The sequence below is a fragment of the Delphinapterus leucas genome, chromosome 12 (assembly GCF_059928025.1).
Source record: "Delphinapterus leucas isolate spDelLeu-1000000601 "Yukka" chromosome 12, BTC_Dleu_Yukka2, whole genome shotgun sequence".
NCBI classification, from domain to species: domain Eukaryota; kingdom Metazoa; phylum Chordata; class Mammalia; order Artiodactyla; family Monodontidae; genus Delphinapterus; species Delphinapterus leucas.
The window spans coordinates 87,803,047-87,818,897 of record NC_143140.1 but is presented as its reverse complement, the minus strand read 5'-3'; the positions used below and the strand labels follow the sequence as shown (position 1 = coordinate 87,818,897).

At 41.1% G+C, this 15,851-nt stretch overlaps 1 protein-coding gene across 8 annotated transcripts in view; it reads right to left on the bottom strand.

Annotated features, from left to right (window-relative positions):
* SYTL3 (synaptotagmin like 3) overlaps positions 1 to 15,851 on the bottom strand; it is a 94,210-nt gene that overhangs the window by 47,863 nt on the left and 30,496 nt on the right. For all 8 annotated transcript variants that reach the window (XM_089922211.1, XM_022560405.2, XM_022560414.3 and 5 more), the window contains exon 4: positions 14,186 to 14,250. In XM_089922211.1, the coding sequence (XP_089778337.1) occupies positions 14,186 to 14,250 (65 nt within the window). The remainder of the gene's footprint in view (positions 1 to 14,185; positions 14,251 to 15,851) is intronic.

Below are 15,851 nucleotides of genomic sequence, written 5' to 3'. Positions count from 1 at the left end.
AAGATGATCCAGGACCTCGGAAAAAGAATGGAGGCAAAGATAAAGACGATGCAAGAAATGTTTAACAAAGACCTAGAAGAATTAAAGAACAAACAAACAGAGATGAAAAATATAATAACTGAAATGAAAACTACACTAGAAGGAATCAATAGCAGAATAACTGAGGCAGAAGAATGGATAAGTGACCTGGAAGACAGAATGGTGGTATTCACTGCTGCGGAACAGAATAAAGAAAAAAGAATGAAAAGAAATGAAGACAGCCTAAGAGACGTCTGGGACAACATTAGACGCAACAACATTCACATTATAGGGGTCCCAGAAGGACAAGAGAGAGAGAAAGGACCAAAGAAAATATTTGAAGAGATTATAGTCGAAAACTTCCCTAACACGGGAAAAGAAATAGCCACCCAAGTCCAGGAAGCACAGAGAGTCCCATACAGGATAAACCCAAAGGAGAAACATGCCGAGACACATAGTAATCAAACTGGCAGAAATTAAAGACAAAGAAAAATTATTGAAAGCAGCAAGGGAAAAACAACAAATAACATACAAGGGAACTCCCATAAGGTTAACAGCTGATTTCTCAGCAGAAACTCTACAAGCCAGAAGGGAGTGGCATGATATACTTAAAGTGATGAAAGGGAAAAACCTACAACCAAGATTACTCTACCTGGCAAGGATCTCATTCAGATTCAATGAAGAAATCAAAAGCTTTACAGACAAGCAAAAGCTAAGAGAAGTCAGCACCACCAAACCAGCTCTACAACAAATGCTAAAGGAACTTCTCTAAGTGGGAAACACAAGAGAAGAAAAGGACCTACAAAAACAAACCCAAAACAGGGAACTTCCCTGGTGGCGCAGTTGATAAGACTCCACGCTCCCAATGCAGGGGGCCCAGGTTCAATCCCTGGTCAGGGAACTAGATCCCACATGCATGCCGCAACTAAGAGTTCACATGCTGCAACTAAGGAGACCTGGAGCCGCAACTAAGGAGCCTGCCTGCTGCAGCTAAGACCTGGCGCAACCAAATAAATAATTAAATAAATATTTTAAAAACCAAAACAATTAAGAAAATGGTCACAGGAACATACATACCAATAATTACCTTAAACATGAATGGATTAAATGTTCCAACCAAAAGACATAGGCTTGCAGAATGGATATAAAAACAAGACCCACATATATGCTGTCTACAAGAGACCCAATTCGGACCTAGGGACACATAGAGACAAAGTAAGGGGATGGACCATGCAAATGGAAATCAAAAGAAAGCTGGAGTAGCAATACTCGTATCAGATAGACTAGACTCTAAAGAATGTTATAAGAGACAAGGAAGGACACTACATAATGATTAAGGGATCAATCAAAGAAGAAGATATAACAATTTTAAATATATATGCACCCAACATAGGAGCACCTCAATACATAAGGCAACTGCTAACAGGTTTAAAAGAGGAAATCGACAGTAACACAATAATAGGGGGGCACTTTAACACCTCACGTGTCACCAATGGACAGATCATCCAAAATGAAAATAAATAAGGAAACAGAAGCTTTAAATGACACAATAGACCAGATAGATTTAATTGACATTTATAGGACATTCCATCCAAAAACAGCAGATTACACTTTCTTCTCAAGTGCGCACGGAACATTCTCCAGGATGGATCACATCTTGGGTCACAAATCAAGCCTCAGTAAATTTAAGAAAGCTGAAATCATATCAAGCATCTTTTCTGACCACAACACTATGAGATTAGAAATGAATTACAGGGGAAAAAACGTAAAAAACACAAACACATGGAGGCTAAACAATACATTACTAAATAACCAAGAGATCACTGAAGAAATCAAAGAGGAAATAAAAAAATACCTAGAGACAAGTGACAATGAAAACACGATGATCCAAAACCTATGGGATGCAGCAAAAGCAGTTCTAAGAGGGAAGTTTATAGCTACACAAGCCTACCTCAAGAAACAAGAAAAATCTCAGATAAACAACCTAATGCTACACCTAAAGGAACTAGAGAAAGAAGAACAAACAAAACCCAAAGTTAGCAGGAGGAAAGAAATCATAAAGATCAGACCAGAAATAACTGAAATAGAAACAAAGAATAGCAAAGATCAATAAAACTAAAAGCTGGTTCTTTGAGAAGATAAAACAAAATTGATAAACCATTAGCCAGACTCATCAAGAGGGAGAGGACTCAAATCAATAAAATTAGAAATGAAAAGGGAGGAATTACAACAGACACCGCAGAAATACAAAACATCCTAAGACACTACTACAAGCAACTGTATGCCAATAAAATGGACAACCTGGAAGAAATGGACAAATTCTTAGAAAGGTATAACCTTCCAAGACTGAAGCAGGAAGAAACAGAAAACATGAACAGACCAATCACAAGTAATGAAACTGAAACTGTGATTAAAAATCTTCCAACAAACAAAAGTCCAGGACCAGATGGTTTCACAGGTGAATTCTATCAAACATTTAGAGAAGAGCTAACAGCCATCCTTCTCAAACTCTTCCAAAAAATTGCAGAAGAAGGAACACTCCCAAACTCATTCTATGAGGCCACCATCACCCTGATACCAAAACCAGACAAAGATACTACAAAAAAAGAAAATTACAGACTAATATCACTGATGAATATAGATGCAAAAACCCTCAACAAAATACTAGCAAACAGAATCCAACAACACATTAAAGGGATCATATACCATGATCAAGTGGGGTTTATTTCACTGACACAAGGATTCTTCAATATATGCAAATCGGTCAATGTGATACACCATATTAACAAATTGAAGAATAAAACCCATATGATCATCTCAATAGATGCAGAGAAAGCTTTTGACAAAATTCAACACCCATTTATGATCAAAACTCTCCAGAAAGTGGGCATAGAGGGAACCTACCTCAACATAATAAAGGCCATATATGACAAACCCACAGCAAACATCATTCTCAATGGTGAAAAGCTGTAAGCATTTCCTCTAAGATCAAGGACAAGACAAGGATGTCCACTCTCACCACTATTATTCAACATAGTTTTGGAAGTTCTAGCCACAGCAATCAGAGAAGAAAAAGAAATAAAAGGAATACAAATTGGAAAAGAAGAAGTAAAACTGTCATTCTTTGCAGATGACATGATACTATATATAGAGAATCCTAAAGATGCCACCACAAAACTACTAGAGCTAATCAATGAATTTGGTAAAGTAGCAGGATACAAAATTAATGCACAGAAATCTCTTGCATTCCTATACACTAATGGTGAAAAATCTGAAAGAGAAATTAAGGAAACACTCCCATTTACCACTGCAACAAAAAGAATAAAATACCTAGGAATAAACCTACCTAGGGAGACAAAAGACCTGTATGCAGAAAACTATAAGACACTGATGAAACAAATTAAAGATGATACCAAAAGATGGGGAGATAAACCATGTTCTTGGATTGGAAGAATATTGTGAAAATGACTACACTACCCAAAGCAATCTACAAATTCAATGCAATCCCTATCAAATTACCAACGGCATTTTTTACAGAACTAGAACAAAAAATCTTAAAATTTGTATGGAGACACAAAAGACCCCGAATAGCCAAAGCAGTCTTGAGGGAAAAAAACAGAGCTGGAGGAATCAGACTCCCTGACTTCAGACTATACTACAAAGCTACAGTAATCAAGACAATATGGTACTGGCACAAAAACAGAAACATAGATCAATGGAGTAAGATAGAAACCCCAGAGATAAACCCACGCACCTATGGTCAACTAATCTATGACAAAGGAGGCAAGGACACACAATGGAGAAAAGACAGTCTCTTCAATAAGTGGTGCTGGGAAAACTGGACAGCTACATGTAAAGAATGAAATTAGAACACTCCCTAACACCATACACAAAAATAAACTCAAAATGGATTCGAGACCTAAACATAAGACCAGACACTATAAAACTCTTAGAGGAAAACATAGGAAGAACACTCTTTGACATAAATCACAGCAAGATCTTTTTTGATCCACCTACTAGAGTAATGGAAATAAAAACAAAAATAAACAAATGGGACCTAAGGAAATTTAAAAGCTTTTGCACAGCAAAGGAAACCATAAACAAGACGAAAAGACAACCCTCAGAATGGGAGAAAATATTTGCAAATCAATCAACGGACAAAGGATTAATCTCCAAAATATATAAACAGCTCATGCAGCTCAATATTAAGAAAACAAATAACCCCATCCAAAACTGGGCAGAATATCTAAACAGACATTTCTCCAAAGACGACATGCAGATGGCCAAGAAGCACATGAAAAGCTGCTCAACATCACTAATCATTAGAGAAATGCAAATCAAAACTACAATGAGGTACCACCTCACACCGGTTAGAATGGGCATCATCAGAAAATCTACAGACAACAAATGCTGGAGAGGGTGTGGAGAAAAGGGAACCCTCTGGCACTGTTGGTGGGAATGTAAACTGATACAGCCACTATGGAGAACAGTATGGAGGTTCCTTAAAAAACTAAAAATAGAATTACCATATGACCCAGCAATCCCACTACTAGGCATATACCCAGAGAAAACCGTAATTCAAAAAGACACATGCACCCCAATGTTCACTGCAGCACTATTTACAATAGCCAGGTCATGGAAGCAACCTAAATGCCCATCGACAGACGAACGGATAAAGAAGATGTGGTACATATATACAATGGAATATTACTCAGCCATAAAAAGGAACGAAATTGGGTCATTTGTTGAGACGTGGATGGATCTAGAGACTGTCATACAGAGTGAAGTAAGTCAGAAAGAGAAAAACAAATATCATATATTAACGCATATATGTGGAACCTAGAAAAATGGTACAGATGAACCGGTTTGCAGGGCAGAAATTGAGACACAGATGTAGAGAAGAAACGTATGGACACCAAGGAGGTAAAGCCACGGCGGGGTGGTGGTGGTGGTGTGATGAATTGGGCGATTGGGATTGACATGTATACACTGATGTGTATAAAATTGATGACTAATAAGAACCTGCTGTATAAAAAAATTAAAAAAAACCGTTGTCTATCAGCTTCAGAATAAAGACTAAATACCTAAAAAAAATAAAATAAAATGATTTCTTGTTTAAGTGTATGTGTGTCTGGTCTTTTAAAAAATGTATTCATATAAATAGTTTACTGTCCAATTGTCAAGATACTCCCTGGGAACTACCCTAGTCAGTATTTTAGTCTAAACATGTAAGCATATGAATTCTGAATTCAGAAATCGTATTCAACTATTTCACCTTGGTTTCCCATTCTGTTCATTTAACTAGGAAAAGTGACGGAGAGCAAGTTGGTCTTGACAATTCAAGACCAAAGACGTGGGCTGCCTAGACGGTCTCATTATCAAGGGGTAGTGGACAGAGCATGGGGGATGGCGGGAGGGGCAGAGACAGAGAAATGCTCCTGGTAGGAGCACTGCGGCTCAGAAGGCAGCAGGGAAGCCCTAGTCTCCTGGCAAATATTTGAAATACAAAAAATATGTATCTGGGGTGAATCGATAGTTTCCAAGAAACTTGGACAGTCTAAACAATTCAACTTTTGAGTTGCTGCTATGGACAAAGTCAAAGGCATCACGAGACCAAAGATGACCAAACTCAAGAACCTGCCTCCAGAAGATTATCACCTAGAAACACTGGTTGAAAATAAAGTTCGAAGGTCAAGGTCTTACTTCACTGCATTAACCATAATCTGACTTGATAGTTTCTGTTCTAACCAGTTTAAATGGTCCAGTCTAAACATCCATCAGGGACGTGACAAGCAATCCAATCAGCTGGGAAAATCGCTTCTTCTGAAAATCATTTCACCACGCTCTCTTCTGGGTACCTATTTTGTCTTTTCCTCCTAAAGAGAGTAGTGAGAAGAAAATATTCAACCGAGTAAGACGCCACATTTTCTTTAAAATAAGACAAAAGCATATGCAAAATTTTATACCTGGAAATAAACATGATTTCATAAAGACACCCTCTCATGCACGTAAGCACTAGCACTGCATTTGTAACTTACAGAAAGCTTGTGCCTGAATCATTTTTGTAGAATCCTCTAAATTGCGGGGGAAGTGCTTTTCTGAGCCAATAAGTAGAGACGCGATAAAGGCAGAGCCTTGTGATAGAGTCGCTACATACATACTGGTGCCCACTTCTTTTAATTCACAAACCTGAGTGTTTCAGGCACACACAGCCAGTCAGATGCCGTCATGATGGCCCTGCGGTCAGATGGACTATATCCAAGAATAAAACTCTGAAAAGTCACACGAAGAACTGAATCACATTCACCACTGAGAAGGGGAGAGAAAAGTTATTTCCCTTCATAATTATTAGGCATAGTATCATCCTGGTTAGTTATATAGTAGGTCCCCAAGACCATTAACAGAGGCTCTGTCTAAAGTGAAGCCTTCCTACATGATTTCCCCAGTTATCGACAAGAGCAAAAACCACAATATATTGTTTATATATCACATTTGATCATTTTTAAACTTGAAAAGTACTAGTATTAAAAGTATTAGTGCCATGACCTTTCTGCTTTTAAACTCAAATATCAAGTCATAAGATGCCACGGTTGTAAAAATGTCTCTTTTTAAAGAATAAAGTAAACACATGTACCTGTACAGCAAGGAGCCGGAAGAGGGCACTCTCTTTATATGCTTAGCAGATGCCAAAAGAGGAAGTAAAGATGGGTTTCAGTCTGTTTTCTAGTTATTAGTGATATCGAAAAGTTCCATCACAATTGTTCATTAAATTTGCTACTTTACCAGCACCTCTCAAACTTAAAGAGCATAAGAAGAATTACCTGGGGACTTGTTAAATATAGTCGGACCCTGTGTCCACGGGATCTACATCTGTATTCAACCAACCTCGGTGGAAAACTTTCAAAAAACAAAAATTGCAGAAAGCTCCAAAAAGCAAAACTTGAATTTGTGGCACACTGGAGACTATTTACATAGTATTTACAGCTATTTACATCGTATTTACATTGTATTAGGTATTATAAGGAATCTAAAGATGCTTTAAAGTATACGGGAGGATGTAGACAGGTTATATGAAAATACTACACCATTGCATATAAGGGACTTGAGCATCCTCAGATTTTGGTACCCAAGGGGTACTGGACCCAAACCACGTGGATATCAAGGGATGTCTGAACATACTCTTGGGTCCCACCTGGTCCCACTGAATCACAACTTTGAATTTAATATGAAAGAGCCCTCAGCTGATCCTCGAGCAGGGGCCTCAGAAGCGGCAGTAAAACCCTCTGCAGGGAGATTCCCAAATGCCTGAGAGTGGAGGGGGAGGTAACAGTACCAGAAGGGCAGGGAGCTGCCTAAAGACGCCCTGGATGCCCTTGAAAATCTGTGCATTTTGATCACTCTGATATACCACAGATGAAATGCAGCTATGGCATAGAAGGAGTTAAGACAACAAAACTAAATATTAAATTACAAGATCTTAGAGGGAAAAAAAAGCCAGTCTATAATCAGAAAAAAAAATTTTAAGGAGAGCAAAATATTTAAATACTTTTCATATCATCTCCCTGCAAAAATGGAGAACTGGGGCTCATTGTTTGGTTTTAAATCTTTTTAATGGTTGGAAGATTAGCAAAACAAACTACCACAATTAATACCTATTCTTCTTCACTGGATTATTACTTACACCTTATCTATTTTCGAGGGAAATTTGGGGAGCATTTATCTTAAATGGCACATATCCAATAGGACCATTAAAAGAGATAAGTAGAAGCATAAAAGGAGGAAATTGGGTGACAGAGGGCATACTGATTCCTGGAATTACTTCAACTGGACATTAAATTTAGCTGTAGGTTTCTGGATGCCCAAAAGGAAAAGAACTCTAAGTTTTCGTTCTTAGGCGCCTAGTCAGTGCCACCACTGGCAATGGGTACTACTACATATAGCAACACCTTTTATCTCTGAACAGCTCTATCCTTGCTTCATTCATTCACTTACTCATTTGCTCATAGCCTCAAAGAATTCAAAATCTGGGTGTGTCATCCATGTGGTCAACCCCGCCACCCCGCCAGAGCTCAGGGCTGGGGTACAAGGTGAGCGGTACCTTGAAGCTGTGCAAATCAATGGCCCTGAGTTACAAGCCAATGGGGAAGGGACTGATTATAGAACAAATTGTACTGAGAAAACTGATGCTTGGGAGAATAAAGTAAAATTAGATCCGGCCTCCTGATGCATTGTGAAGAGTTGAACGTAAATAAAACATAGAAATTAGAAGTAAATATGGATATCCAACCGATGGCAGGATAAGGAAGGAGTCTTTAAGCATAAAAGAAAGAAATTATACAGGAAAAGGTAGATGTGACTATCAACAAGGGAAAAAAAAACTCTGTCAGAAAACATAAAGGTACATATTCAACTTACAAGACCAAAGAGGGCAAACACCCTTAATATGAAGAACTACAGAAGGTCAAAAAGGTGGAAAATATTCAACCCCATTAGTCATGGCAAGAATTTAAACAGCAAGCAACTATTCTGGATGACAAATGTGGTTTTACCAGACGACAAAGATGCTGTTGTTTATTTTTAAGGATAGTTCCTACTGGTGAGAAGAAGGGTACACCCTTCCTGGAGGCAATGTGCCAAACCTTTCATCTTGTCCTTCTGCTTCTGGAAGTATTCAGAGACATGACAAGGATTTATCTACCAGCATGTTCACTGCACTTTTATTTATTATTTTAATAATATTATAAGCTCCCAAAAATGTAACAACAAAACGTGAAATTCCAACTTTACAACAATAGCAATTTGGTTACATAAATGCTGTCACATTCCAACGATGGAATGAGATGCAGTCACCAGAAATCATATAGTAAATGACATTTAAGGATATGAAGAAAATGTTCTTTGTAAATTACTAGATGAAGAAATATCAGTATAAAAGTCTATGTACCATTTGATCCCAATTTTGTAAACACATTAGCTCAACTCATGAAATTGCCTCTATTCAATTTTTTTTTACCTAAAAATATCAATTCCTTACGGCTTAGTCTAAATGCTTTTTTAAATGTGTGTGTAGAGTCATCCATATACATATATGGATACATATATTCACCAAATAACAGAAATGACATGCCCCAACTATAAACAGTTCTCAGGGTGACGTCACCATATTTTCAATATGCTTATGCTTTTCTTCAGTTTTTTTTTAAATGAATGTATATTAGGTTTACATTCAGAACAGAATCACAAATATAACTTGAAATCATGTTCAAGAAGACAGGATGTAATGGGGGCCAGAGTGTGGTGAGGGGGCCGCTCTCGGACCCGAGCCTGCCAGTGTCGGGTGAATGAGCGCACATTTCCCCGAGGGGAGTCTGGCAAAACACGTCAAGCCTCTCAAGTTTTCACATGTCTGACCACTCATTCTCCTAAGAATCTGTCCAAAGGAAATGAACAGAGATGCCAAGATACCTGTACAGGCTGTTCACTGCAGAATTATCTACAGTATGATAATTTGAATACAGCGATACACTCACAGACAAGAGGGAACAAGTTAATAAACGGTAGTACATCCATCTGATACATGTTATGTAGTCATGAATGTATGTTGGAAGGTCTTAATAGCATGAGGACATGTTTATGCTAAGCTGAATTTTAAAAGCAAGACAAAAACCTATATATACTCTGATCACAAACACACTTTAAAAATTGCTAAGTCTGGGGACTTCCCTGGTGGCGCAGTGGTTAAGAATCTGCCTGCCAATGCAGGGGACACGGGTTCAATCCCTGGTCCGGGAAGATCCCACGTGCCGCAGAGCAACTAAGCCCGTGCACCACAACTACTGAGCCTGCACTCTAGAACCCACGAGCCACAACTACTGAGCCCTTGTACCACAACTACTGAAGCCCGTGCACCTACAGCCCGTCCTCTGCAACGAGAAAGCATCGCAATGAGAAGCCTGCACACCGCAACAAAGAGTAGCCCCCACTTGCCGCAACTAGAGACAGCCCGTGCGCAGCAACGAAGAACCAACACAGCCAAAAATAAATAATTTTTTTTTAAAAATTGCTAAGTCTCTATGTGCACCCACATGGACAGGATCACCTAGAAAGAGGGCCAGGGGAGTGTGTGTGTGTGGTGCACGTGTGTGCAATTAACAGTGGTTTTGTTTGGGGTTTTTTTTTTGTCTGTGCGCGTGACGTGTGGGATCTTAGTTCCCCCACCAGGGATCAAACCCACGTCCCCTGCAGTGGAAGCGTGGAGTCATAACTACTGGACCTCCAGGGAGGTCCCTAACTAACAGTAGTTTTAACCAGCGGTGGGATTTTTATTGCCTGTCTATTGTTCTGCATTTCCCAAATATTCTGCAATGAATAGGCATTACTTCTATAATCAGAAAATAACTTATTTTAAAAGAGAAAAGAAATCTCCCCCCTCACAGAGGATGGAGTATGGGGAAGCAGGTGGAGTCATGGAGATGAGCCAGGGGCTACAGCACTGAAGTGGGAATGAAGGGCCAGAGGAAGATTGAAGGGACGGGGGCAGGACAAATGGCAGCATCTGCTGACTCACTGGACGTGGCCTGGGGAGGAAGAAGGAGGAGTGAAGAAGGATTCCGAGGTCCCAGGCTCGGGATAGGGAATACAGGATGCGGCAGCCAGCCTCCTCAAGGGCCCCAGTGAGTCCTCCCTCCTGATATCCACACCCTTGTGAATAGAGCTGACCTACAGGATACAGCAGAAGTGACAGGGTGTGACTTCTGATGCTAGGCCATAAGGACACTACCGATGGAGACAGAAAATAGAAAGTAGGATCGTGGTTACAAGGGGCTTTGCAAGGGGAGACCGTGGGATGATAAATTCTGAAGATGGACAGTAGTGATGGTTGCAGAACAAGTGCATGTACTTAACACCATTGAACTATAGTTAAAAACGGTTAAAATAGTAAATTTCATATCACGTATAAATTTCACAATAAAAAAATTTTTTAATATGAAGATGGATCGCAGAGCTCTGCCTTGGTCTGTCTTCGGTCACTTGCCCTGCGGGAAGCCAGTCGCCATGTCGTGAGGGCCCTCAAACTGCCCCGTGGAGAGGTCTAGGCGTGGAGGAAACGAAGCCCCCTGCTAACAGCAGCATTAACTAGCCAGGTACACGCGTCCTGAGCCCCCAGAAGGCAGATCCCCCAACCCCAGGCAAGCCTTCAGCCGGGGACAGAAACCATATAAAATGATAATGTTAACTGTTTTAAGCCACTAAGTTGGGGAGGAATTTTTAACCCAGCAATAGGTAACTAATGCCTAGAAAGAGGCACAAATCTGAGCTGTCTCGTCCCCTTTCCTGGTTTAAGCCACCATCGCATTTTCCTAGCTTCCACTTAGGAGGCAGAAGGCTGGAAAGAGCCGTGTTCACACCATTACGACGAACACACTAGGGAATACGCAGAATCACACTTTTTCTCAAACACATCAGAGCACGAGGTGGCAGCTGGCTGCCTATTAGGGCCCAGCAGGGAGTGGGAAAGGGAGCCGGGGGTCAGGGAGTGGGGAGGGGCCTGACCCTTCCTCTTCACCAGCGGCCCTGGCGGTGTACTGCTGCCTGCAGTCACCATCTCTGTGCTCCCTCGCTGGTCTCCTTTTGTCTTTCCAGTCCTCCAACAATACCTGTTGAACCTATTCCCTAAACTAAATTCCGTTTCTTCCAATCTGCGTGGTTTCTGTTTTCCTACCTGGCCCTCAACTTGATAGAGCACCCAAACTCAGTTCAATCTCTTTTGGGGACAGAGATAAGTGTGACAGAGTTTCCGCCTGTCCAGGTAAACCTGCAGCGTCCTAGCCTGGACCACCTCTGCTGACTCATCTCCTCCCCACCTCCCCCCACCTGCGGTCTGGTGCACAGTCCTACTTGTGACCCCCAACATGGCACTTTTCTTCATCTCGCCACGCCTTCCGAGCCCAACTCTACTAAAATCGGACAATAGGAAAACGAGGCACCTCAGCATTTGAGGAAGCATTGAAGAGAAGGAAGGAGTCGTTTTTCTTTGGTTTGTTTTATACCTTGGGAATAGACAACAAAAATTTAAAAGGATGATTTATGCTTAAGCTGACTTTCATTCCTCTAATTTTTTTCCTCACTGATGTTTTCACTCTGGTGGAAAGTCACTGGACAAGAACGAGAAACCCGGGAAGTCAGTCTCATTTTTTTCCTCCTCCCCTTCCTGTCACCAGGATAACCTACTTCTTCCTCTCACTCAGAAGAGGAAGAGTGCTGGACACACGCACGTGCACACACGTATTCTGGCCTGCAAATCAATTTCCCATCTGAAGTAATGATACCGAAACTTACAATGTATTAAAAAAATTCTGGGATGTCTTCAGTGAGGTGGTTTGAGAGATAACAGAAACTTCACTTCCTACAGACTTTTTATGAACTAGGACTAGATGTAAAAAATGAGAATCTATCTACCGCCTGAAGAAAACCCTAGCCTCCCAACTGAAAAGTATTTTCAAGAATCAAAACAATAAAAGGTATAGGAAGACTCCAGACTGCCACGGCTTGCTTAGGTGATGCAATGGATATAGGCTGATGGCCCCAAGGGAGCAAACACTGCTCGGAAGATGAAAAAAATCTTAGATATCTCAATGGTTTGTGCTCTGCTCCAAAAGGCCTCCATACATAAATATATAGCTATAGTTATGCAGTATACCTGGGATATGAAACTTTCATGGACTGGTAATATTTAGGGAAAAAAAGTGTTAACAAGGCTGTTTGGGAACTAGAGAGAGAACACTAGAGAAAAAAGGATTGAGAAACACAGGTCTAGATAAAAGTCATACACGCTGCAGTTTTTTTTCTGGGCTTGAGCACTCCCATCAGTATTATATATTCCTCCAGATTTCTAATCAACTCTGCAGAATCATCACTTTTTCTTGAGTAAGAAGAGTCAGGAATGTAATCCAGGGGAGAATTTACCGCCGACTAAATCTCGGTGCACAGTGCTTTTATGAAAGCTGATTGTCAACACCCAGATGAATGGCTTCCTTTACGTGCCAACACACACTTTGGTTGAGGCTAAATAGCTTATTTCTCCACCTCAAACTGTTACTATTCCCCCCCACCAGAAAAAAAAAGTGTTTCCAGGGCTTCCCTGGTGGCGCAGTGGTTGGGAGTCCGTCTGCCGGTGCAGGGGACACGGGTTCGTGTCCCAGTCCGGGAGGATCCCACGTGCCGCGGAGCGGCTGGGCCCGTGAGCCATGGCCTCTGGGCCTGTGTGCGTCCGGAGCCTGTGCTCCGCGACGGGAGGGGCCACAACAGTGAGAGGTCCAGGCTCCCCTGTGTGCAGTCCCCACGGTGACACATCAGAGACGGGTGCCACCTGTGTTACCACCGTGGACAGATGGGGTGTACAGAGCCATGCTGCCTCTGCTCTATTCTGATGACACGTGTGTGCGCCTTTGCCTGATAAGTTACCCTCTTATCTGCACAGCTCACTTGCTGTGACGTGACACTTCAGTAACCAAAGCGTGACCCGTTTTCTCCATGGCCTTGAGTCCCAGTTACTAATCACACCATTACGTCAACTTTGCAAGTACTTTACAAGACATCCGGGTACACGAACCAAATACACACCTCCACTCACATAATCACATGTGCTCACTTCATGGTCACCGATATCTGCTAAATTCTAACGCAGTCCACTCACTGTGGCCTTCAGTTATTCATTCAATCATTTTGATCAAGGTTTGGGGCTAATAAGATTTTAAAAGCAGTTTCTGCTTGTGGAGAGAAAGAGAAGCGCACAAATAATGATATAATATGAGGCATTTCAACAATGATGGAAGAGATGTATTTACAAACTGGTGTTTCGGAAGAGGGAGACATCACCCCCAGAAGCAGAAGTCAGGGAAACTTCATGGAAAACAGGTGGATTTCAGCAGGGTTAGGGGTGGGGTAAGTGCGGGGACAGAGGGAAACCCCACAAGCGAAGGTGGTAAACCGCATGCGCTGAGGGGCAGAGGCAGGAAAGTTTAGACAAAAGGAACAGGAGGGCTGACCGGACAGAAGCCCATACACCACGTCTTGTTAAGTTTTTCATGTTCAAAATCTTAACAGCAAATGTTTTTAAACTGGGAATACGTCATTTTTCTTTAGTAAACGTTTTGAGAGCATTTACCTTCAGTTGGAAATTTCTTGGCTCGTTCCTCAAAGAACCATTCTCCAGTTTTTATTTTCACGTTTCTGAAAAGCAAGCAGAAAGGAAGCCTCAGAAGGAGATGTGGGTGGTGCCGTATTTGGCTCATACAAGATAGGGAGGTATCATCATAACACTAGTCTGGCAAAGGACCTGAGTTCAAATTCCTGGCCCAGATCCCTAACTATACAGATTTCCCATAGAGATTAAGTGATCTGACTAGAAAGCGCAAATCTGAAAAAGAATATATATAATACATTATATATACATAAACTGAATCACTTTGCTGTACACCTGAAATGAATACAACATTGTAAATCAACTATACTTCAATGAGAAATAAAAGTAAAATAAAAAGATAAATTTTTTTAAAAAGCAGCAAAGCTGGAGTATCAACTTGGGTACATTTTACCCTGCATGTCAATGTAATGTAACAATAAACATACAAGGAGAAACAAAGCTGCCATCAAAATGATCAATTTATCATGTTCATGGTGGGGAGTAACGGCATGAAGGAAAACCAACAAAGAAATTCGGTGCTGTCTATCTAGCTAAGAAAGAGATCATCCTTAGTTAGGCTAAGCTGAGGTTCGTTTGAGCTAACTACAACATTTACCAAGAACCAACAGAGCAGATTCACCTGAGAAGTTTCCTGGGAGCACCTGAAATCTGGGATATGGGATCAAAGGGCTTCACTGGAGATTTGGGGACCACTTGAGAGACAGGGGCCGTGACCTCTCGTTGGGAAGCCGGTCTGACAGCGGCTCCCTGGGCATCTCTACATCCCCTCCCATCCTCCTCATAGGCACAGCCGCATGGGAGCACCTTGTACGGTCACCGGTTGAAACTCAAGCCCCAAAGCCTGTTTTACTCTTGATGGTTTCCAAGTTTCTAAAGAAACCACCCTCAACCTCAAAGAGCCTCAGAAAGGTAGAATTGTCAATAGCCTTATCAGGACATAAAAAGTTAAACACACAGATACTATAAATTATTCACACCATTAACATAATGTGCCATAAAGCTTGTCAATCCCTAGGTCCTGCAAATTTAAGAAAAATGAAAACTTCAAATTCTCTTCTGTAAGTACTTACTGAAATACACTCTCCCTTAGGTTCTTTCAGGCTATGTACGATCTCAAATGGATTTTAAGTTAATGCTTACAAATGCAGTAAATTCACAAATACACTGCAATCTACTTTGTACCCTATCTTTCTCTCTGGAGCTTTAGTTGTCAGAAGACATCAACCAAGCCCCTCCCCTTCATCCTGTTAACTATCCCCAATGCTTAGTGACCAGAACAAGGAAAACATACGCAGAGCATTTACAGATTTTGGCAACACAAGTTTGATAATCAGTCACTATCATTAAGAGCCAAAGATGTATCACAGCTGCGTGTTTTATATATCATGAGAGAGACGGGAAACTTTTCATCTGTAAAATCAGAAACTCAGGTATCTAATGCACTAAATCGACACAAAACCCATGAAGGAGAACTCAGCATCTCAACGGAAGTTTTCCCCTCTGGTACTTGAAGACAAGCAGAGGATCAAAACCCAGGGAAAGTTCACAGAGATTAAAGGGGGGCGGGGGGTGCGTTCACGCTCCTTTGAATTGCCATACCCACAACTGCTCTATTTCTGAGGACGCT